The sequence below is a fragment of the Anomaloglossus baeobatrachus genome, chromosome 10, assembly GCF_048569485.1.
Source record: "Anomaloglossus baeobatrachus isolate aAnoBae1 chromosome 10, aAnoBae1.hap1, whole genome shotgun sequence".
Taxonomy (NCBI): Eukaryota; Metazoa; Chordata; class Amphibia; order Anura; family Aromobatidae; genus Anomaloglossus; species Anomaloglossus baeobatrachus.
The window spans coordinates 54990440-55015626 of record NC_134362.1 but is presented as its reverse complement, the minus strand read 5'-3'; the positions used below and the strand labels follow the sequence as shown (position 1 = coordinate 55015626).

The following is a 25187-nucleotide window of genomic DNA, read 5'->3' as shown; positions in this document are numbered from 1 at the left end:
GGAGCTGCCGCCCGACCACCGTGCGGAGCTGCCGCCTGACCTACACCCCACCTATTGTCTCCTCCCCATAATCCTATAGAATGTAAGCCCGCAAGGGTAGGGCCCTCTTCCCTCTGTACTAGTCTGTCTACTGTAACTTGTATACGTATTTTGTATGTAACCCCCTTCTCATGTACAGCACCATGGAATTAATGGTGCTCCATAAATAAATAATAATAATAATAATAATATATACACACACACACAATTATATATATATATATATATATATATAAACACATTATATACAGACACACACTGTGTGTAATATGGTAATATATATATATATATATATATATATATATATATATAACAGTGTGTGTAATATATATATATATATATATATATATATATATATACAGACACACATACACCCACTTACATATATATACATAATACAACACACACACATATATATAATACACCCCCCACACACATATATGTATATATTGTATACATACCCACACATATGTACATCATATATTTAGTGTTTGCATATCCACACGTATCCTAATAGTCCCCCTGCACCCTCCCCCTCCTCTCCTCTCAGTTCACACACGCCGCTGTAATACACATCATTCCTGACTTCCGGGGGTTGCACAGCGTTACCCTCTTTCAACAGCAATTCATGTTGTAATCACCTGCGGTACAGGCCCCCGACTGAAGCCTACTCGTTTCCGCCATCTTCGGTACCTGATGTCACTGTCACAGCGCCGCGCCGTTAGGTCGCTAGTTGATGACGTCAGAGACAATACGACATGATTAGCAGAAGTCGAGACGGCGCAGTGTGCTGAGGTAACTGGCGGGAGAAGGTGTGACGTGATCGTCTGAACTACATCTGTCACGTATCAGCATCTATTCATGCGGCTGTGCAGTATTATGAGAGCATGAAGGGGATTTTATTTTGTAAATTACAGTCTGTAGTAGTAATAATGTATTGGCCTCTTGTGTGTGAATATATATATTGCAGATACACTATATGGATAATTACATATTTTGTATATACAAGCTGTGCATATATATACACACACACACACACACTATATATATACAAACTGTGCATATATATACACACACACACACACACACTATATATATACAAACTGTGCATATATATATATATATATACACACACACACACACACACACTATATATATACAAACTGTGCATATATATATATATATATATATATATATATATACACACACACACTATATATATATAAAATTTATTTTCACGTGAAATTGGCAGCAAATTACGGTAAAGAGCAATTGGAAGAGACTATAACAAAAACAACTATTATAAAGTTAGAGGAGGTCAAGGCCAAGTGATAGTCATGGCCAAAAGTGTTAGCACCCTTGAAATTATTGATGATCTGGACAACATTGTTGGCACACTCAACTTAATATTTGGTTGCACACCCTTTACTCTTTGGTATAAATAGCTGCAATCGCTTCCTATAACCATCAGCAAGCTTCTTACACCTCTCAAATGGAATTATGGACACTTCCAGGTCTCTCATATTTGAAAACGTCTTTTCCCAGCAGCAATTTTAAGATCTCTCCAAAGTTGTTCAATGCAATTTAGATCTGGACTCATTGCTGCCACTTCAGAACTTTCTAGCTCTTTGTTTCCATCCATTTCTGGGGGCTTCTTGAAGTATGTTTGGGGTAATTGTCCTACTGCAAGACCCATGACCTAGAATACAAGCACAGCTTTCTGACACTTGGCATTACAATGCAGATTTCATGATGCCTTGTACACAGTCAAGGCCTCCAGTGCCAGAGGCAGGAAAACAACATCAAAACATTATTGAACCTCCATCATATCTGACTGTAGGTACTATGTTCTTGTCTTTGTAGGCCTCATTCCGTTTTTGGTAAACAGTAGAATCATTTGCTTTACTAAAAAGCTCTCTTTTGGACTCATCTGTCCACAAGTTACTTTCCCAGTAGGATTTTGGCTAAAGCGGGCTTTACACACTGCGATATCGGTCCCGATATCGCTAGTGTGCGTACCCGCCCCATCTGTTGTACGACACGGGCAAATCGCTGCCCGTGCCGCACAACATCGCCCAGACCCGTCACACATACTTACCTGCCCGGCGACGTCGCTGTGACCGGCGAAACACCTCCTTTCTAAGGGGGCGGTCCGTGCAGCGTCACAGCGACATCACTGAGCGGCCGCCCAATAGCAGCGGAGGGCCGGAGATGAGCGGGACGTAACATCCCGCCCACCTCCTTCCTTCCGCATAGCGGCCGGGAGGCAGGTAAGGAGAGCTTCCTCGTTCCTGCGGTGTCACACAAAGCGATGTGTGCTGCCGCAGGAACGACAAACTACCTCGTTACTGCTGCAGTAACGATTTTTGAGAGTGGACCCCATGTCACCGATGAGCGATTTTGCACGTTTTTGCAACGATGCAAAATCGCTCATCGGTGTCACACGCAACGGCATCGCTAATGCGGCCGGATGTGCGTCACCAATTTCGTGACCCCAACGAGTTCGCATTAGCGATGTCGTAGCGTGTAAAGCCCCCTTTACTCACGTACATTTTGGCAAACTGCATTCTAGATTTTTTTATGTCTATGTCAGCACTGAAGTCCTCCTGGGTCTCCTCCATAGCATTTCATTTCATTGAAAGGTGGACAAATAGTCCACACGCATGCAGTGAGGATTCATAAGTCTGAAATTACATAAAGTGAGGCAAAAACAATCTGACAACCCCTTTAAAGAGTACATTGCCATTTTTTGTTTGCTAATCTTTGCAGTATTGAAAGTTATTTGACTTTGCAAATCATTTTATTAAAGGGAACCTGTCACCAGTTTTTTCAGTATTGAACCAAAAGTATCACCATCTGCTGCTCCTGGGCTGCATTCTGTGAAGGTGCACCTTGTTCCCTGACTCCCCTTGCAGACACCAGAAATAACTATATAAAATCTGCCACCACATATGCAAATGACCTGTTATAGTCGGATGGGCATGCTCTTTTTAGGCTCCTGTCTCCCCTCCTGCCGCTGTTTACCGTACTCCTTTGGTGATTGACGTGTCTGATGCCTCCGTCATCATCCACGGAGCTGGGCTAAATCGCGTGTCTGCGCAGTCATTTCTGGCTGTCACGCTCCCGGGGCCCCGGCGTCGCTCCTTACCCACTGATCCGGTCCCAGGATCACGGCGCTGCTCCTTATCCACTAACCCTAACACAGTCCACGTGCGTACCGACCGCGGGCGCTGCTCCCGCTCCTGTTCCCCTGCGTCTCCCGTGCTCCCTGCTCGGCGGTCCCGCCGGCTTGCTGCAGTTCGGGATTCTGCCCCCTGCGTCCTGTCCCCGGCCTCCTGTGCTTGTCTCCGCCGGCTCCCGGGCTTTGCGCATGCGCATTAGGGCGCGGGCACCCTCATTCACCTCTTCTTAAAGGGCCAGCATCCCTGGAACAGGATATGGTTGATTACAGGTGCAGGGTATAATAGACTTCCTTTTGCATATGGGCGGTGCTTGTTCAATGAGTTCTTGCAGTTTAGTCTCTTGTACTAGTGTTCAAGCCCTCTGTGTTCTGTTCCTGGATTAACCCTGTCTCTACACTCAGAACCTGACACCCGGTGTATGCCTCAGCTCTTCCGGCTCCCTGGAGATTCCACGGTGTCCGTTAGCAGTGGATCTCACCATCTTCCCACTGCTTCACTCCGCCACCGGCTCTGGATTACATCCGACGTCTCCAGCCTTCATTTAATACTGGTTCCGGACTTCGCCTGCTGTCTTCGCCCGGCTTCGGTCATCCGTCTAAATTCCTTCCGGTCCGAAGCCACCGCGGGATCGGTCCCCATATTATGCCCGGACTTTCCAAGGACACTCCCCGTATCCCGCCTGTGTTCCGGCTGCTGTGCATCTAGGCCCTCTGGGGTGGTCCCCAGACAGTCCCTGTATAGGGGTTCACTTTTGGTGGCCTCCCTGGGGGAGTCCGGTGCATGGTCCCGTGGATCCACTTTTGGACTGAACGCTTCAGTTTGAACAAGCCATGGATCCCGCCGAGATACAGGCGTCCCAGCTGGCTTGTTTACAACAGGAATTGGTACGACAGCGTGAGACCCAAACCCGCATGCTGACTTTCATGTCGTCAGTGGACAACCGTCTGAACACTCTACAGGCAACAGCCACGTCTCTGTCGGCGCAACAAACAGCGGCAGCGTCCGCACCGGTTTCCTCCTTAGCTTCGCAACTCCGCCTCGCTGCTCCACCTCGCTATGCTGGGGACCCCAAGACCTGCCGAGGCTTCCCGAACCAATGCTCCCTGCATTTCAAGTTACTCCCACATCTTTTTGTCTCGGATCAAGCTAAGGTGTCCTTCCTGATGTCTCATCTAGAGGGGGAGGCATTGGCCTGGATGAATCCCCTGTGGGAGTGAGAAGATCCGGTGACCCACAACATTCGGGACTTTCTGGAGATCTTTCACAGAACCTTTGACGAGCCCGGACGCACCACCTCAGCGGCTTCTTCACTCCTTCGGTTACGCCAAGGAGCTCTAACGGTTGGCCAGTACGCCATCCGTTTTCGCACGCTTGCCTCTGAATTAGGATGGAACAACGAAGCGTTGTCCGCCACCTTCTGGGACGTGAAGTACCAACTACCTTGGATGGTCTAATCTCTCTGGCCTCCCGGATTGACCTCCGCTTCCAGGAACGGACCAAGGAAGCAATCCGTGAGAGGAGACCGGTGCGTCATGTTCCTACTCTGAAGACGTCCGTTCCCCCACAGTTGCTGTCGTCCGGTTCTTCTACCTCCGAACCTATGCAAGTGGATCGTCTGGGTCAAGCGGCACAACGCCGGGCGGAGCGGCTCACCAAGGGCCTATGCCTCTATTGTGGAGACAACACACACCTGATCCATTTTTGTCCTGAAAGGCCGGGAAACTCCAAAGCCTAGGGTTGGTAGGAGAGGCCACCCTAGGCGCCAAGGCCCTCTCGTCCCCGGTCACACTGACCGTCCAAGTGACAGTGGAGGGCTCCCGGTTCACTGCGGAGGCATATCTGGACTCCGGTTCAGCGGGCAACTTCATACAACAGGCCACGGTGGACAAATATCGCATTCCTGTCACGCCACTCTCGGAACCCCTGGTGTTCGCTTCTATGGACGGGAGACCCCTCTCCGAGGCCGTGCTCTTCGTCACAACACCCATAGAACTCCGTATAGGTGCATTGCACACTGAACAGATCGCCTTCTACGTCCTGCCGAAGCTGGCTCACCCAATCCTGCTGGGGCTACCTTGGTTTCGAGCACATGAACCTGTCGTCAGTTGGCATTCCGGGGAGATCACTAGATGGGGCCAGGCCTGCCAAGAGACTTGTCTGCAACCAGTTCGTCCACTCCATCAGCCTCCGACACCAGACTCCCTACCAAGACTGCCGTCCGCCTATTGGTCCTTTGCGGACATCTTTGACAAAAAAGAAGCCGAGATATTGCCACCGCATAGACCCTATGACTGTGCCATAGACCTGCAGCCAGGGTCTACTCCTCCCCGAGGTCACGTGTATCTCTTGTCGCCAGCAGAGACACAGGCCATGTCGGAATACATTGCTGAGAACCTGGCGAGGGGGTTTATCTGGAGATCTGCATCCCCTGCAGGGGCCGGGTTTTTTCTTTGTGAACAAGAAGGATGGATCCCTCCGGCCATGCATTGACTACAGGGGTCTAAACCAGATAACCGTGAAAAACAAATACACTCTTCCTCTCATCCCAGAGCTCTTCGATCAGCTTAGAGGGGCCCGCATCTTCACCAAGCTTTCGGTACCTGCTGTACGTCTGTGTGGTCGTCTATCTGGACGACATCCTGTTTTTTTCTTCGGACATATCGACCCACAGGAGGCATATGTGTCTCGTCCTGCAGAGGCTTAGAGAGAATCGCCTGTACGCCAAGTATGAGAAGTGCGTGTTTGAACAGACATCCCTTCCTTTTTTTGGATACGTTATTTCTGATACAGACCTACAGATAGATCCGGAGAAAGCGTTCTCCATCCTTAAATGGCCTCTTCCCTCCGGACTGAAAGCCATTCAACACTTCCTCGGATTTGCGAACTATTATCGTCAATGTATTCCCCACTTCTCAGCCCGGACGGCCCTCCTCTCCGCCATGACTAGGAAAGGAGTGAATCCACAGGAATGGTCTCCTGAGGCCGTAGGCGCCTTCCATTCCTTGAAACAGGCGTTTGCTTCCGCTCCAGTTCTCCATAGACCCGAGCTGAATAGACAGTTCACGTTGGAAGTGGATGCCTCCTCTTCGGGTGCCGGTGCCGTACTCATGCAGAAATCGTCCTCCGGAAGAATGGTTACCTGCGGCTTCTTCCCTAAGGTCTTCTCCGTCCCGGAACGCAACTATACCATCGGCGATCGGGAGCTCCTGGCTATAAATCTGGCCTTGGAGGAGTGGCGATACCTGCTGGAGGGGGCTGTATATCCGGTCATAATCTACACCGACCATAAAAACCTGGCATACCTGCACTCGCCCCGAAGACTCAATCCGCGACAAGCCCGGTGGTCCTTGTTTTTTGCCCGGTTTGACTTTCAACTCCATTTCCGGCCCGCTGACAAGAACGTGCAGGCGGATGCCCTGACCCGGTCCTTTGTACCTGCAGAGCAAGAGGACGAGAAGGACCAGTCCATCATTTGTCCTAGTAAGGTCATCTCGGTGTCTCCGATCACCTTGTCACACATTCCCCCGGGGAAGACCTTTGTTGCAGAGAACGACAGACGGAAAGTTTTTCTATGGGGCCATTCCTCGAAGGTGGCTGGACATGCGGGCCATAAGAAGACTTGGTGCCTGATCGCCTGTCACTACTGGTGGCCGTCTCTCCGCAAGGATGTCATCTCTATTGTGTCGGCATGTCCGTCCTGTGCCCGCAACAAGACTCCCAGGCAGCTGCCCTCTGGTCGTCTCTTGCCTCTGCCCATTCCTTCCATACCATGGCAGCATATTGCTATGGATTTTATCACGCACTTGCCATCGTCTTCTGGCTATTCAGCCATCTGGGTCGTGGTGGACCGTTTCTCCAAAACGGCTCATTTCGTCCCCTTGCCTGGACTGCCCTCTGCTCCGGAACTTGCAGAGAACTTCATTCAACACATTTTCTGACTTCACGGCTTTCCTCTGCACATAGTGTCCGACAGGGGAACTCAATTCACCTCGCGCTTCTGGAGGGCGCTCTGCAAACAACTAGGAGTGTCTCTGGACTTCTCGTCTGCATACCATTTTCAGTCAAAAGGCCAAGTTGAACGAGTCAACCAAGTTCTGACATCCTTTCTCCGGCACTTCGTCAATTCCCATCATGACGACTGGTCCAAGCTGCTCCCGTGGGCTGAGTTCTCCTACAATCATGTCAGTGAATTTTACGCCAGTTCTCCCTTCCGTATTGTTTATGGTCTGCAGCCTTCTGTGTGTAATACTATTGTATGTACTGAGGATTTCGATAGCGTTAGGGCAATGACAACCAGAGACGAGTTCTTGGTGCAGAGATGTTTATAATATGTAACCAACGATAGGTACACAAACTGAACAAAACACAGTAGAACAATAAACACAAGAAATACCTTCCAGGATCGGAGCGAAGGGAATTCCCGGGGCCACGCACCGGACTCCCCCAGGGAGACCACCAAGAGCGAACCCCTATACAGGGACTGTCTGGCAATCACCCCAGAAGGCCTAAATGCGCAGCAGCCGGGACACAAGGGGCAATAGGTAAAGTCCAAAAATGTCCGCACGGGATGAGAGTCCATAGTGGTTACGAACCGGAAGGAACCGGGCAGAAGTGCTGACCAAAGACGGCAGACGGAGTCCGGGCACAGCTTGATGAGACCGGGTAAAGTCCAGAGTCGGTGTCGGTTGTTTTTCAGGAGGATCCAAATGTCAATCAGGAACTAAGAGCAGCAAAGCAGGAGCACACAGCAAGCAGTATACTCAGGCACTGGACTAAGCTTAGAGGCGGCCTTTTAAGCAGCTGGACAGGAAGTAGGGCAACAGAACAGCAAACTCCATGTTAACCGAGGGCAAGCTCTTTCAAAAGAGAACTGGAAATCCCGGAAGCCTGACAGTACTCCCCCCCCCCCAGAAACGGCCTCAGGACGGATCAGGGCCTGGCTTGTCCGGGTACCGCCGATGAAACTGAGCAATCTTCCGGGGCGCCCGAATGTTACCCACCGGTTCCCAGGAATCGTCCTCGGGGGAGTACCCCTGCCAACGCACCAGATACTGAAGCCGATGACGATGGAGCCGGGAGTCAATAATGTCCTCAACCACGAACTGCTCCTCGCCGTCAACCATCACAGGTGGAGGAGGAGGCACGACACGACCATGAAACGTATTAGGGGAAACTGGTTTGAGGAGAGAAACATGAAAGACCGGGTGTACCTTTAAATGGTGCGGCAACCGCAGCCGACAGGCCACAGGGCTCACGATCCTGGTGATCTTAAACGGACCGATGAATTTCTGTCCCAGCTTCTGCGAAGGAACACCCAATCTCAGGTTTTTGGTGGATAACCACACCGAGTCCCCTACCTTATACATGGGTGCCTGTTTCCGGTGAGTGTCTGCCGACCTCTTGTAACGCTCCTGAGCCGAAGCCACAGTGTCCTTTAGAACCTCCAGATTCTGTCGTAGCTCCGTCAATCTGTCCTCCACCGCTGGCACCGAAACCGCAACCGGTGACCTAGGCAAAACATTCGGATGGTAACCCAAGTTAGCGAAAAAGGGCGTTACCTTAGTGGAGCTGCTCTGAGTGTTGTTATACGAGAACTCCGCCAAAGGAAGCATCTTCAACCAATCGTCCTGCAGATGGCTGACATAACATCGGAGGTACTGTTCCAGGGTTTGATTAGTCCGTTCGGTTTGCCCATTTGTCTGAGGATGGTATGCAGAAGATAAACAGACATCAATCTGGAGTGCCGAACAAAACCCCTTCCAGAACTTAGACGTGAACTGCACGCCCCGGTCAGAGATGATCTCATCTGGTACCCCATGCAAACGGAATATGTTCTGGATAACCAAATCCACTGTCTCTGCGGCTGAGGGAAGACCGGTACACGGAATAAAGTGAGCAGCTTTTGTCAACCGATCCACCACCACTAAAATGGTATTGTGACCGCCTGAGACTGGCAACTCCACAATAAAATCCATTGAGATGGATCCCCAAGGGCGAGATGGAACGGGTAACGGTTGGAGGAGTCCCGTAGGAGCCACACGAGGGACCTTGCACCGGGCACAAACCACACATGAGTGGACATAGTCTTTTACATCCTTTAAACAGGTAGGCCACCAGAAAAAACGGCTCAGAAATTCCTGCGTCTTCTGTACCCCCCTATGACCAGCCAACACGGAGTCATGGACCAACTTGAGAACCCGAAGTCTTACGGCCTCCGGGACATAAATACGTCGCTCTCTCAACCACACACCATTCCGAAGAACAAGAGTCACATCATTCGGGGGGGCAGCAAGAAATACGTCACCATCATAGGCCAGCTTGATGTCCTTCCACAAGTCCTGGTCCTGGATTACTCCAACGAAATTGGCATCTGATAACACGGTCTGAGACGGGGTTCCAGGCACGGAGTCCATGGCGTGGATTCGGGACAAGGCATCGGCTTTCCCATTACGTGAACCTGGACGGTATGTAACGATAAAATTGAACTGGTTAAGGAATAAGCTCCAACGGGCTTGCCGTGGAGACAGGCACCTGGCAGACTTAAGAAATTCCAGGTTACGATGATCTGTGAGTACTATCACTTGCTGCGCAGCTCCCTGTAAGTGGTGTCTCCATTCCTTAAAAGCTGAAATAATCGCCAACAATTCCTTGTCCGCAATGTCATAGTTCCTTTCTGCAGGGGACAACCGGCGAGAAAAGAAAGCACACGGATGCAAGAGACTCTTGTCCCCAGTCCTTTGAGAAAGGATTGCCCCTAATGCATAATCGGAAGCGTCGACTTCCACAATAAAGGGGAGTGCGGGATTCGGGTGTACTAGTATTGGCGCTGAGGTAAAACAAACCTTGAGACGATTGAAAGCTTCCTGGGCCTGGGCGGACCACACAAACTTCTGTCCTTTCTTGGTTAACAGAGTGATGGGACGGACGATCTCTGAAAAGTTACGGATAAAGCGTCGGTAAAAGTTGGCAAAACCGACAAAGCGTTGTACCTCCTTGATGTTTCCCGGTTCCGGCCAGTCTAGAATGGCTTGTATCTTGCCAGACTCCATGTTCAGTCCCTGAGGAGAGATGACATATCCTAAAAATTGTATTTGCGAGCAATGGAATTCGCACTTCTCCAGTTTAATGTACAGGTGGTTATCCCTCAGACGGGTAAGTACTGTCTTGACGTGCTCCTGGTGTTCCTGTAGGGAATAAGAAAAGATCAGGATATCATCCAGATAAATCACCATGAATTGGTCCATTATATCCCTAAAAATATCGTTGACTAGGTGTTGGAAAGCCGCAGAAGCGTTACAAAGTCCAAAAGGCATCACTAGGTACTCATAATGTCCATACCGACATCTGAACGCTGTCTTCCACTCATCTCCGGGACGTATGCGGAGTAGATTATATGCCCCTCGGAGATCAAATTTAGTGAATATCTTTGCCTGTTGGACTCTCTCCAATAGCTCAGGAATCAACGGTAACGGATACCGGTTCCGGATGGTTATCTTATTTAGTTCCCGGTAGTCAATACAAGGTCTCAGAGTCCCCTCTTTCTTTTTCACGAAAAAGATGGGTGCCCCTGCTGGTGAGGTAGAAGGGCGAATAAATCCCTTGGCTAGACTTTCATCGATGTACTCCTTAAGTGCTTCTAGCTCAGGTGCCGCCAACGGGTAGACATGACCAAACGGGATCTCCGCCCCTGGGAGTAAGTCTATGGGACAATCATACGGTCTATGCGGGGGAAGCCGATCTGCTTTTCTTTTGTCGCATATATCAGCGAAGTCATGATAAACCGGGGGTAGAACAGGTACCTGTACAGTGCCCTCCGCATTCGGTGTTACTGGAACCGGTACAGTTGGACTAATGGTCGGACCACTCTGCGGTGGGAAGGATATTTCCTTAGTCTCCCAATCGATGACTGGATTTGTAGACCGTAGCCACGGAATTCCTAAAATAATCGGAAAATGGGGAGAAGAAATCAACATGAAAACAAGGGTCTCCTGCTGACCTGGCTTCATCACACATTCTAGGGGTACTGTTTCCCGATCGACTGGTCCAGAAACTAACGGAGATCCGTCTACCGTCTCCATGGTAACCGGTGAGGATCTTTGTTGAGTCCGGATACCGTGTTTCCTGGCAAAAGAAGAGTCCATGAAATTACCCCCTGCCCCAGAGTCTATCATAGCAGATGTAGGTATTAACTGTCCCTCCCACCGGATCTGAATGGGAAGCGAGCAATGGGTGTATTTCCCTTCTGAGTCCTTAGGTGATGTTGACATTACAGTCAAGGGAAATACCGCATCCAGGTGTCCACTTGCCTCAGAGATATCGGACTCTGCGTCCGTGTTGTCACACTCTGCCATGGCTGCCAATACCTTATTTGGGCGATTTGGACGTCTCGGGCAGTCAATCAAGAAATGGTCCGATTGACCGCAATAGAAACACAAACGCTCACGGAGCCGGTGTTCACGACGTTCGTTGGTCTCTCGCTTTTGCAGAGAGTCCACTTGCATAGGAACGTCCTCGGCCTCCCGTGGCGTCCTGAGAGCGGGTTCTCTGGAAGGAAACGCAAAGTTGGTTACCCGGTTTACAGCTGCCCATTTTTCCTGTCTACGTTCCGTCAAGCGGGTATCAATACGCACACAGTGTTGGAGAAACAGTTCAAAATCCCCTGGAGATTCGGAACGAGCTAACTCGTCCTTGATGGTACCGGACAAACCTTTTCTGAAAACTGACAATAACGCATTGTTTCCCCAGTCGGTGTCTACCACTAACCTCTTGAACTCAGTGGCGTATTCAACGACAGACCGCTTTCCCTGACGTAAGGAAAGGAGAGCCGATTCAGCGGTAGCACGGCGATTCGGATCATCAAACATTTGCGCCATTGCGGTTAGAAAGTCATCCAGGTGATTTAAACGGATATCCCGATTCTCTATCATAGGATTAGCCCAAGCCAGTGCTCGTGAGGTTAACAACATGATTATACATAACACTTTTGACCGGTCAGAACGGTAATAATCGGCATGTACATCAAAAAACAGTATACACTGGTTAACAAATCCACGAAACTGACTACGATCACCACTGAAACGAAATGGGGGTAACCTAGGCATACCGGCAGCTGATACGGACGTAGTGGGGACGGCTTCCTGAGCCTCCACTCTGACTTGCAAATCCTGAATAGCCGGACCCAGTACCTGGTGATCATGGCCCAGCTGTGCCTCCACATCTCTAAGTTTAGTCTGCACCGCCTCCATCTCCTGCTGCAAGGAGTTAATCATGGAAAAAAGCTGATCTACTCGTGTCTCAGTCATTGCCCCAGCGAAATCCTTTTATGGCCTGAGTATAATGTAATACTATTGTATGTACTGAGGATTTCGATAGCGTTAGGGCAATGACAACCAGAGACGAGTTCTTGGTGCAGAGATGTTTATAATATGTAACCAACGATAGGTACACAAACTGAACAAAACACAGTAGAACAATAAACACAAGAAATACCTTCCAGGATCGGAGCGAAGGGAATTCCCGGGGCCACGCACCGGACTCCCCCAGGGAGACCACCAAGAGCGAACCCCTATACAGGGACTGTCTGGCAATCACCCCAGAAGGCCTAAATGCGCAGCAGCCGGGACACAAGGGGCAATAGGTAAAGTCCAAAAATGTCCACACGGGATGAGAGTCCAGAGTGGTTACGAACCGGAAGGAACCGGGCAGAAGTGCTGACCAAAGACGGCAGACGGAGTCCGGGCACAGCTTGATGAGACCGGGTAAAGTCCAGAGTCGGTGTCGGTTGTTTTTCAGGAGGATCCAAATGTCAATCAGGAACTAAGAGCAGCAAAGCAGGAGCACACAGCAAGCAGTATACTCAGGCACTGGACTAAGCTTAGAGGCGGCCTTTTAAGCAGCTGGACAGGAAGTAGGGCAACAGAACAGCAAACTCCATGTTAACCGAGGGCAAGCTCTTTCAAAAGAGAACTGGAAATCCCGGAAGCCTGACACTGTGCCGCTGCCGGTGACCTCTAGTTCTGGTGTTCCTGCTGCTGATGCACTCTCCACAGACTTCTCCAACATATGGAGTGCCGTCAAGACATCCCTGGAATGTGCCTCCCTTCGGATGAAGAAACATGCCGACAAACGACGCCTCGATCCTCCTCACTTCTCCCTGGGAGATAAGGTGTGGCTGTCCTCCAAATACGTCCGGCTGAAGATCCCATCGTACAAGTTGGGTCCTCGATACATCGGTCCTTTTAAGAGTCTCAAAAGGATCAACGAAGTTTCGTACAAACTGCAGCTTCCAGCCACGATGCGCATTCCGAATTCCTTCCACGTATCCCTGCTCAAACCGATGGTCCTCTCGCCCTACTTCCCTGATACCGGTAGTTCTCGTCCTCCGCTTGCTTCTGATGATGATGTGTACGAGGTAAGAGACATCTTGGCCATGAAGAGGGTGAGAGGTAGGTCGTACTTTCTCATTGATTGGGAGGGTTTCGGTCCTGAGGAACGATCCTGGGAACCTCAGGAGAATGTCGCTGCTCCTCTTCTGCGCAGTTTCCTGGCCAGGTTGTGGGGAGGGGGTCTACTGTCACGCTCCTGGGGCCCCGGCGCCGCTCCTTACCCACTGATCCGGTCCCGGGATCCGCTTTTGCAGCAAAAAAACGTTCAGCACGCATGTTAATAAAACGTAGTGTGAAAGCAGCTTAAGTGGCTTTTGATAAATAAACCCAAAATTAGAAGAGTTGACCATAGATCACCAAAATTATATATATCCTACCGGGATAAACCAACAACTTGATTAAACCAAATTATCCCAATAAAGCTATAGATTAATAAAAAGTTTCTTTATTGATGGCATATTAAAAACATAGACACAAACATTATTTAAAAATTACCATAATTAAAGGTAGGGGGAGCACGTACTATACCCACAATAACCAAGCATATACAGTAAATTTACTAAATCCTAGCAGGCCAAATAACAAACTCAATGTATATACAGAAGTTTAACGAGCATTTCAAAATATATATATATATATATATATATATATATATATATATATATGTGTGCTGTTTACAACATCCCTATATTGGTAAAATACCAGCAAAAACCTGCATTAGTGGCTGCCCATTATAACACTTTGCTCATATAAAATACCAGACCTGCTGCCATATTAATGGTATAATACTGCTCCCCTGCCAGCCACTCCAACACGTGTTTCACACCGCTTCCTCAGGGAGTGATGTGGAGGTAGGCAGTGAGCATTCTTATATAGGACCGGCACATGTGTATAGTAAATCAACCTCCCCATACCTTCATATGTGGCGCCACAATGTCAGCGCCCCGACCGGAAGTCCAGGAGCGCGTCACTGTCGACCACGTCACACGCATGCGCAGAGGGCATGCGATGACGTGGGCGAGGGAGACGCATCCCCTAGCAACCGCCGGGACGCAAACAAGCGGCGCACGGCATGAGGAATGTCACATGTTTTAATCAGGTCACATGACCGCATTGTGAAACCGCCCTAACAGGAAGCCCAGGGGCGCAACGCCCCAACCCACGCCACCAATGCACAGGCATATGATGACGCGGATGGGGGAAGTATACGTCCCCCAGCAAAACCCCAGGACGTCAGATGAAAGGCACATAACATAGGGCAGATAACATATTCAAAAGGGCAAACCATGAACCATACATTACTCATAAACCAAACAGTCAGCCATAACACACCATATATCCACACAATCATAACAAGCTCACATAATAAAAATGATACATGATTGTATAATTACATATATATATATATACAATAATAAATAAATTTAACTATTAATAAAAATTTATATATAGAAAATTAAAAAGTGCACGTGAGCAATTTAATTAATTATTGTGTCAAAATTATTATCATTGATACGAAAAAATTTACGTGAGATAATTAATAATATACAATCAAGTGACCAGTGATAAAACACATGAAAAAAGTGTGAAAATATATATATTATATATAAAAGTGAAAAAACGAGGATAAAATTTATCCATAAAAAAAAATTTTAATGGTGAAAAAATAAAATAAATAAATAATAAAGTGAAAAAATAAGGTAAAAAATAATAAAGTGAAAAAATGAAATATATTGTAAAAATTAAATACAATAAAATTGTACAAAAAATATATACCATTTAATATACAATTCATTATATTATATCAATAAATACTATACCACATTACTACCAAGTATATACCTACCATAAAAATTAGCCAATTTATTTATACTAAAATTAATAGCAACCCATCCATACCAAGCCCCTTATAATAAAACCATATTATACCCATACGTTAATACACCTGACGCCCGCCATCAATTTTATTAGATAAATAAGCTCACTCCATATAACAATAAATTATAAACCACTTCATATCAATTCATTTATTGGTTTATAATTTATGCCCTCTGCGCATGCGTGTGACGTGGTCGACAGTGACGCGCTCCTGGACTTCCGGTCGGGGCGCTGACATGGTGGCGCCACATATGAAGGTATGGGGAGGTTGATTAACTATACACATGTGCCGGTCCTATATAAGAATGCTTACTGCCTACCTCCACATCACTCCATGAGGAAGCGGTGTGAAACACGTGTTGGAGTGGCTGGCAGGGGAGCAGTATTATACCATTAATATGGCAGCAGGTCTGGTATTTTATATGAGCAAAGTGTTATAATGGGCAGCCACTAATGCAGGTTTTTGCTGGTATTTTACCAATATAGGGATGTTGTAAACTGCATATATATATATATTTTGAAATGCTCTTTTTAAACTTCAGTATATACATTGAGCTTGTTATTTGGCTTGCTAGGATTTAGTAAATTTACTGTATATGCTTGGTTATTGTGGGTATAGTACGTGCTCCCCCTGCCTTTAATTATGGTAATTTTTAAATAATGTTTGTGTCTATGTTTTTAATATGCCATCAATAAAGAAACTTTTTATTAATCTATAGCTTTATTGGGATAATTTGGTTTAATTAAGTGGCTTTTGAACCTCTGCTTACTGCTTAGTCTACTTGGCTTTTCTCTACTCTGATAATGTGCACTTTAAGTATCAAATGTGTCGTTCGAGGAGGAGACTCCTTAGGTCTGTGTTCACTCCCCTACAAGATATTTAGTATCCTTTCAGCACTCAGGAGGATGACGTTGTGTTTCCTGCAGATGCACTACTACATTGTGTGTCTCCTGCACTGTGCTGCACCAGTCATGCTGCAGAGTTGCCAATGGACTGACTGATGAATGTCCGTTTTGTCTAACTCCTCACATGCCGCTTTCACTATTGACAGTGGCCTCTGAGGGGTTGTTATTATTATTATTTTTTATTACTATAGTGCCATTTCTTCCATGGCGATTAACATGTGAAAAGAGGTGCACATAATAGGGACAAGTACAATAATCATAAACAATACACGGTACAGACAGGTACAGGATAAAAGAGGACCCTTCCCACGAGGGCTCACAGTCTACAAGGGATGGGTGAGGATACAGTAGGTGAGGATGGAAATGGTCGTGCGGTGCTATAGCGGACTGAGGGCTACGGCAGGTTGTAGGTTTGTCGGAAGAGGTGGGTCTTTATATTCCTTTTGAAGCTTTTCAAGCTAGATGAGAGTCTGATGTGTTGGGGCAGAGTGTTCCAGAGTATGGGGGATGAACGGGGGAAATCTTGCATGCGATGGTGGGAAGAGGAGATGAGAGGGGAGTAGAGAAGGAGATCTTGTGAGGATCTGAGGTTGCGTGCAGGTAGGTACCGGGAGACTAGGTCACAGATGTATGAAGGAGACAGGTTGTGGATGGCTTTGTATGTCATGGTTGGGGTTTTGAACTGGAGTCGTTGGGCAGTGGGAAGCCAGTGAAGGGATTGTCAGAGAGGAGAGTCCAGGGTGTAGCGGGGAGACAGGTGGATTAGTCAGGCAGTATAGTTTAGAATAGATTGTAGGGGTGCTAGACTTTTAGAAGGGAGGCCACAGAGCAGGAGGTTGCAATAGTCCAGGTGGGAGATAATAAGGGCATGCACTAGTGTTTTTGCAGCTTCTTGGGAAGGAATGTACGAATCTGGGAATTATTTTTGAGTTGGAAGCGGCAGTAGGTGATTGGATGTGTGGCTTGAAATAGAGAGCAGAGTGTAGAGTTACCCCCAAGCAGCCAGCACGTTATAGTGCTGGGTTATAGTGCTGAGATCGGACCTGGGTTTTGGTCTAGCACAAGCAACAAGAGCTCAGCTGTATATAACAACTTGATCCCTATTCGGAAGGAATATAAGCAGAACTCCTGTGCCCGTACCATCCATCAGATGTAACTGTACACATAATTGCTGGAAACCACCTGTAATCTGAATGTACTGTTACCTTCATTTATGGAAAGGTAAAATGTTTCTGCTTTTTCAAACGTTCCACTTTTAATATCTAATGCTTTCTGAAGGTTTACTTCTATCTTTTACTTTTTTCTATGTAGGTATTTCATCATGCCAAATTGTGTTGTACGTGGTTGTACTCCAACAAGAAAGAAATATGATCGTTCTATAAGTCTTCATAGTTTTCCAAGAGAACCCGATAGAATCAAGCTATGGCTGATGCAGACAGGACAATATGATGCCGACGTTGTTGACCAAATGGTTATAAAAGTGTATCTAGGAAAAGTAAATGACTCATATAGATTATGTTCCTTACACTTCTCACATGACTCTTACCGCTATGACGGATGTCGGAGAATATTGAAGAAGAACGCCATTCCTACCATTTTTAATACAATAAGACCATCCAAAGGTCCATCTTTAGTATCTGGAACTAATCCACCAGCATTGGGATCATCAGGTTCTTCTTGTGAACCACTCACATCTTCTGCTCCACCGGCTCAGGGCCAAAAAACAACTTGTTCTGAGACACTACGTATGTATCGAGTTGAGGTTCCTGTTGTTACCCCTAAGGCATCCTCACAACCCACCGTTAAGAACGTGACTTTAATTCCTGTGGTTCCTCAACATGTTTTTTTTCAATCAAGTGGAACTGATAAAAAGCCTAAAAGAGTAGTTGGCAACAAAACATCAACAGTAACTATTCAACTAAGTGCAACCACCACGAAAAAAAATTCTACCGTGTCTTGTGTAAATGACCAGTTATCTATAGCAAAACCATCTACCTTATCCATTGCGGAAGTACCATCATCACCATTAATTGTTCATCAGAATACACCTACAATTTCACAATTGAAAGTATCATCCCAAAGTGGTCAACAGGAACAGTTAACACCAGTTAACTTGCAGCAAAGTACAATGGCCCCCATCACATTTCTGGAGGCACCTTTTTCTGTTTCCACAAATTCTAACTTGCTTTTGGATAACCAACTTAGATCAGAAACAACGTCTTCAAACTCCGAAACCTCATCATCTATCTCTTCTTCCTCTCCGAAAGTATCCTTATCGACAGCATCCAGTCCGGCAATCTCTACATCTCAAGTTACCTACCAAACTCTCACAGCTCCATCAGATAATAATCCTTTAACTATTGTTAGTGAAACAAAGCCGTCCCCCATGACAGTTCTTCCAGTCTCTGTGAATGCATCCTCTGTGACACAGACACCACCAGCATCTGCTTCGGCAAATAAACCACCTTCTGTTGTACAAAAACAACCTTCTTCCCAATCTGCAACCCCCGACTGTGTGCCGCCATCAAAGAAAAGAAAACTGGAGGAAAATATTGTTTATTTGGAACCTATAAATGTATCATCTGGTGCTCCAACCGTCCTGTCCACTATGATATCTGATAATACAGGAAAGCTTATCTTCCTGCCACACAGCGCATCAATCATTCAGCCATCTTGCCTGATCCAGAAGCCTTTAATGGTCGACAAAGGTGTCAACACTGATTTCTGCACAAATACAAAAAGTTGCTGTTTTGCTACAGGCTCATTCCATAGGAGAAGAAGTATACACACACAAACTAAGATATATAAAAAACATCGTAAAATTATGTGCACTTTATTACGTGAAAGCCAAACTGCTAATAAGTTAAAATCAACCACATCTCTTTCCAGCCCAGAAGACATAGGATTTAATGGCTGCAGTCCATCCAGCACAAGTGACAGTGACAATGATCAGAGTGAAGATTTGGAAAACATTAATTTAGATCTTGTTAAGGTTGAAATGTTATCGGATTCGGAAGTCGATGTATCTGGTGCTAATTTAGAGGAAAAACAAGCAATCAGTATCAAACAAGAAGATGATTCATCATCAGGGCAAGAAGTTCTATCAGCAATAACTTTTAAGAGTACCTTTACAATACCAGATTTTGACATGAATACACTAAAAGTAGAACCCAATATTAAAACAGAAGAAGATAATTTTCCAATTTCTATCCCTACACAGAACATCACTAACTCTGGATTACAAAAACCCAAAAGTGAACGGCTTTCCACCATTCCATGTGAAACGTTCCCTCCAATTTGCAAAAACTCTATTTTATGGGAAACATCTGATCTACAGACCAATGACGAACAAAAAGACCTGAGCAACTCCTCCTTTCATATCAATGAATTGAGTGAGGATGAAGATGAATTATTCTTGGCTCCAAGTGATGATGAAGATGACGTAAAACGAGTCTTCCAGGACTTGGATTCACCAGTGGAAAATCCCGTTGAAGAAGAAAAGTATCTTGTATTTGAATCCTGCCTCAAAAAACTGATCATGATGATACCGTGTATGTCCGAAAGTAAATGTACGTCGCCTCTTACACATTACAGGAAGGAAACGATTGGATCATATTTGTCAGTAGAGGTTCGGTGCCGGTCCGGTCATACAAGATTACTGTGGGAAAGCCAGCCAAGACATGGATATCAGCCACTGGGGAATGTCCTGTTATCGGCAGCAGTGCTGCTCAGCGGATCAAGTTTTCTAAAAACCCAACACATGTTCAAATTGCTCAATGTGAAATCAATAGACAAAACGACTTATTATAAAAACCAATCCATGTACCTGTTCCCGGCCATTAACCATCACTGGAAGGAGGAGCAAAAAGCCGTCATACGAAGTATCCGGGAAAGAGCACTTTGCTTGGCAGGAGACCAACAATTAGACAATCCTGGGTTTTCTCCCAAGTATTCTGTGTACTCACTGATGGACGTGCGAAGCAAAAAAATATGTTCATTTTCTGTGGAGCCGGTTACTCCAGAAGTGACATCAGAAACCCCAGAAAAAATCGGATTCCAGAAGACAATGGGTGATCTCCAGACTATGAATGCTGATGTGAAAATGATTGTTACTGACAGAAGTGTCGCTGTACAAGAAATCCTAAAGGACAATTATCCGAGTATCGTACATCAGATAGATCTGTGGCATTTATCTAAATCCATAGGCAATGAGGTTTTATTGGCAGCGAAGCAGAAAGACTGTGAAGTCCTCTATGAATGGGTGGAGGCCATCAGGAACCATATTTGGTGGAGCTCTTGCACATGTTGTAAAAACCCTGATATGTTAATCCAAAAATGGAAATCTGTCCTTCATCATGTCACCAATGTCCATGAGTGGGGAGGTGATAGTGACTGCAAAGCCTGTCATCATCCGCCTCTCCCAGAAGAAGTGGTGAACAACACAAACTGGCTGGAGAAAGATTCACCCGCCTATGAACAACTGAAAAACATAGTGGAGAATAAATCACTACTAAAAGACTTAAAGCAACTTTCCTTCCTCTGTCACATGGGAGAGTTAGAGATCTACCACAGCGCTTGTCTGAAATATCGGCCAAAGACGTTCCACTTCTTCATGGACTCTATGGTGGCGCGAACACAACTTGCTGCCCTCGACCATAACAGAAATGTCCATAGGGTGAAGGAAGTGGTGAAAAATGCGTCACATGAAGATGCATTAGGGTCTGGGACACAGAGATTAGAGGCCTCCAAAGGTCAAAAGTCCTGGATTGTTAAGGCAATGTATGAGCCAACTTGCCAAAACTTTCTTCTTGACATTATGAATGATGTTATAGCACTTGTCAGAGAGGAGAAAACATTTCAATAACCATAGACTTCTGGAAACAATCATTTCCTTTGTATAGTGATGTATATGATATATTATGTGTATATTGAGTTATATTTATACAACTATAAAAAGTTTACATTTTGAATGTTATAAAGTGGTTAATATTTCTATTTCCTGTTCTTGTGTCAACATATTTCTTAAAGAGAATCTGTCAGAACCATTAGCAGTCTGAGTCGGTTATTGCAGCCCTGTTTACTTTACTCAGATCTGCTGCAATATTTCACAGAAAACATACTTTTATATTGGGCAGCATGGTTGCTTTGTAGCACCGGGGACCCTAGTTCAAATCCCACTAAGGACAATATCTGCAAGGAGTTTGACTGTTCTCCTCATGTTTGCGTGGGTTTCCTCCGGGTTTTCCGGTTTCCTCCTACACTCCAAAGACATACTGATAGGGAATTTAGTCTATGAGCCCTAATGGGGACAGTGATAATGTATGTAAAGTGCTGCAGAATATGATTATATAAGCAATGCATATCAAGGCTATGTGCGCACACGTTGCGTCAAGATAAGTGCAGAAACAAGCGCACCCGCTGGCAGACTTGACACTGCGTTTTGACAAAAAGAATGCATCCAAAACGCATGTATTTTGGATGCATTTTACGTGCGTTTTGGATGCATTTTTGTCAGTGCGGTCCCCCGGCAATTCAGCTCTGCTACATGCCCGCTGACAGCAGACACAGAGAGAGCCAGGCAATAAGAATGAACTCGGATGAACTGCACCCGACTTCATTGTCATCCCGCAGCTCTGTCTCTGTGTGCTGTCATGAACTCAGATGAACCTCTGAGGTCAGTGCCAGGACACAGGAGTCCGCAGCAGTGACGTCAGAGCTTCACTTGATTTCACTGACATTGCGCTGCTCTCTGTCTGTGTCGCAGCCTGATTTGCGGTCACACATGAAGGACTCACCTGTAATCGCAAATCCCCTGAGTGACTGCAGTGAGCCGCGCGATCAGCTGTGCTGTCACTCAGGTTACTCACGGCCACAGCTGGAGTCCTCCACCTGAGAGCGGTGGCCGCGAGTAACCTCAGTGACAGCACAGCTGATCGCGCAACTAACTTCAGTTTCTGCATGAAGCTCACAGGAGCGGCGGTGTTCTACTGCCGCTCCTGTCAGCTTCCGATGTAGCAGAGCTGATAGCGTTGTGGGACCTTGCGTGGATTACGGCGGACCTGGAGGTGTTTTTGAGGGATTAATAAAGTGGTGTAAGAGGGTGTTTTTTTGTCATTTATTCCAAATAAAGGATTTTTTGGATGTGTGTGTTTATTTTCTTTAACTTACAGGTTAATTATGGAAAGTATCTTGGGGGAGACGCCTGTCAATATTAACCTAGGACTTAATGGCAGCTATGGGCTGCTGCCATTAACACCTTATTACCCTGATTGCCACCGCACCAGGGCAATTCGGGATCAGCCGGGTAGAGTCCCGGGACTGTCGTATCTAATGCATGCGGCAATTCCGGGCGGCTGCTAGCTAATATTGTTAGGCTGGGGGGCTCCCCATAACGTGGAGCTCCCCATCCTGAGAATACCAGCCTTCAGCCGTGTGGCTTTACCCTGGCTGGTATCCAAATTGGGGGGGACCGCTCGTCCTTTTTTTTTAATTATTTATTGTACTGCACGATATAGACACGCCCACTGGCGGCTGTGATTGGCTGAAGTGAGACAGCTGTCACTCAGCGTGGGGGCGTGTCTGACTGCAACCAATCATATGCATCGGTGGGTGGGGGAAACAGGGAATACGTGATGGAATAATGAGCGGTCGGCATTTTCAAAAGAGGAGAAGCCTCCACAGTGTGAACGTCGTGCAGCGCCGCGCCGGTAATCGGGGATCGGTGAGTATGAGAGAGGGGGTGGGAGGGAGAGACCGACAGAGAGAGAGAAAAGATCTGCGTTTGTTATGTCAAACATGCGGATCGCAATAAAAATGCAGTGCAAACGCACTGCTTAGCATTTTGGTAGCGTTTTTCTACAAATCATTGATTTCAATGGGTGTAGAACGCTGCCAAAACGCTCAAAAGAATTGACATGCTGCTTTTTTAAACGCAGAGATTTTTTCAAATTTTTGACAATCAAAACGCGTTTAAAAAAGCATCGTGCGCACAGATTTTGCAAGATTCTCATAGACTTTGCTGGGGAAGCAGAACACATGCATTTTGACAATGTGACGCTGCAGCTTAAAACGCTGCAGAAACGAAAAAAAAAACGCAACGTGCGCACATAGCCTAATAATAACAAATATCTTAGCGTCCAATGACTAGGATGTGAGTTTTTTCACCGGGATATATTGCCATCTGACTGATAGATCTCTTCCTATATACATTTGAGGAGTGACTTGTCAATTGAGATAAGTGGTAACATTTTAGAAAGTACCGTATATTTTCTTTGAAACATTGCAGCGATTCAGAGTAAAACATAAATGGCTACAATAACAGAGCTGGTCTCTGATTCATGCAGGACCCCGATGACTTTGCCATGCTATACAGACAGGTGTCTCTCTGTGTGTATAGAGACCTGTCATTCAAGGAGAGCAAGGAAAAGCCACCAGGAACCTGTCTCTTGGACCAGTCATTCATGCCACACTATCCCCAGACAGATTTCAAAAGCATATCTTCTCTGAATCTCTGCCGTGATTAAAGGGAATCTTTCACCAAGTTTTTGCTCCCCCATCTGAGAGCAGCATAACATAGGGGCAGAGACCCTGATTCCAGCCATGTGTCACTTACTGAGCTGTTTGCTGTCATTTTGATAAAATCAATGTTTTCTCTGCTGCAGATGTAGCAGTTAGGCCAGAGTCACACTTGCTAGTAACTCGCGCGAGTCTCGCATCACATCACCCGGCACGGTCGCACATTCTCCTGACTGGAACGGGTCGGTTGCATGTATCTCTATGCACCTGAGATGCTCCTCTCCGGAGAGTGTGAGGCCGTGCCGGGTGATGCGATGCGAGACTCGCGCGAGTCACTAGCAACTGTGACTCCGGCCTTATACAGAGCTCATGAATATGCTGCACTACCTGCAGCACGCCAAGTAGTCCTGTAATAATAATCTCCTGCTGATTAAACAGTGATTTTATCAAAACTACACTAAGCAGCCCAGTAAGTGATACATCCCTGGAATCAGGGTCTCTGTATCTACTTTATGCTACTCTCAGATTAGGTGGCAAAAACCTGGTGACAGATTCCCTTTAAGAGGAAAAACTTGCCTTTCTGCAATAATAAAGCTGGTCTATAATTCATGCTTGCTTTTTTTTAAGTAATTGTGGTTTCAAATTGGTAATACTATGTTTTTCTTAATTAGAGATAACAAAATATTGTACCCACTGTTTGCATTGGAGAGCAAGCTGTATATTTTTGATGACTCTAATATATTACATTGAAAACTTAGAAACTGGATCAGTGACACTTTCATCTAATGGTAAGTGATGAATTTTTGAGAAAATAGTATATATTGCTGTTGATAATTGGCAGTCCAATTTTTTAATTTATAGCCAATCTAATATCTAAAGGTGTGTGTGTGTGTGTGTATATATCTTTGTCCACTAAAGGACTATGCACCGTCAAATTTACAATCACAAAATTTTGCACAGACACCTCATTTGACTCAGGGAATGTCATAGACTATGTTTTAAGGAGAAAATTTAACCCCGCGCTTTACAGTTATTTGCCAAAAAACCTGCTTACATTAAAGTCAATGGAGCTGGAAGCTACAGGTCATTAATAGGAGCTGGCAACGAAGGACACTCTTGGTATAAATCAGTTTATGTGTGAGGTAATATGATGTCGGTGGGGAGACAGAGAGAGAGAGAAAGAGACAGAGACAGACAGGGAAAGAGACAGAGAGAGACAGGGAAAGAGACAGATGGATTGAAAGAGCCATAGAGAGACAGAGAAACAGACAGACATAGAGAA

General features: G+C 46.2%; 2 protein-coding genes across 2 annotated transcripts in view; one reads left to right on the top strand and one right to left on the bottom strand.

Moving 5' to 3' along the window:
* Window positions 1-785, bottom strand: part of LOC142255225 (pre-mRNA-processing factor 39-like) — an 85289-nt gene extending 84504 nt beyond the window's left edge. Inside the window, exon 1 of the mRNA XM_075326739.1 lies at window positions 681-785. Coding sequence (XP_075182854.1) covers window positions 681-723 — 43 coding nt within the window. The 5' untranslated portion in view covers window positions 724-785. The remainder of the gene's footprint in view (window positions 1-680) is intronic.
* LOC142255224 (uncharacterized) lies at window positions 741-21318 on the top strand. Its single transcript, XM_075326738.1, has 2 exons — window positions 741-834; window positions 17702-21318. Exon 2 carries the CDS (start codon window positions 17712-17714, stop codon window positions 21252-21254), a length of 3543 nt encoding a protein of 1180 aa, XP_075182853.1. The 5' UTR covers window positions 741-834; window positions 17702-17711; the 3' UTR covers window positions 21255-21318.
* Window positions 21319-25187: the final 3869 nt, after the last annotated feature.

Coding starts and splice junctions, on each gene's coding strand:
- LOC142255224 (XM_075326738.1), top strand. CDS start 17,712: ATGCCAAATTGTGTTGTACGTGGTTGTACTCCAACAAGAAAGAAATAT.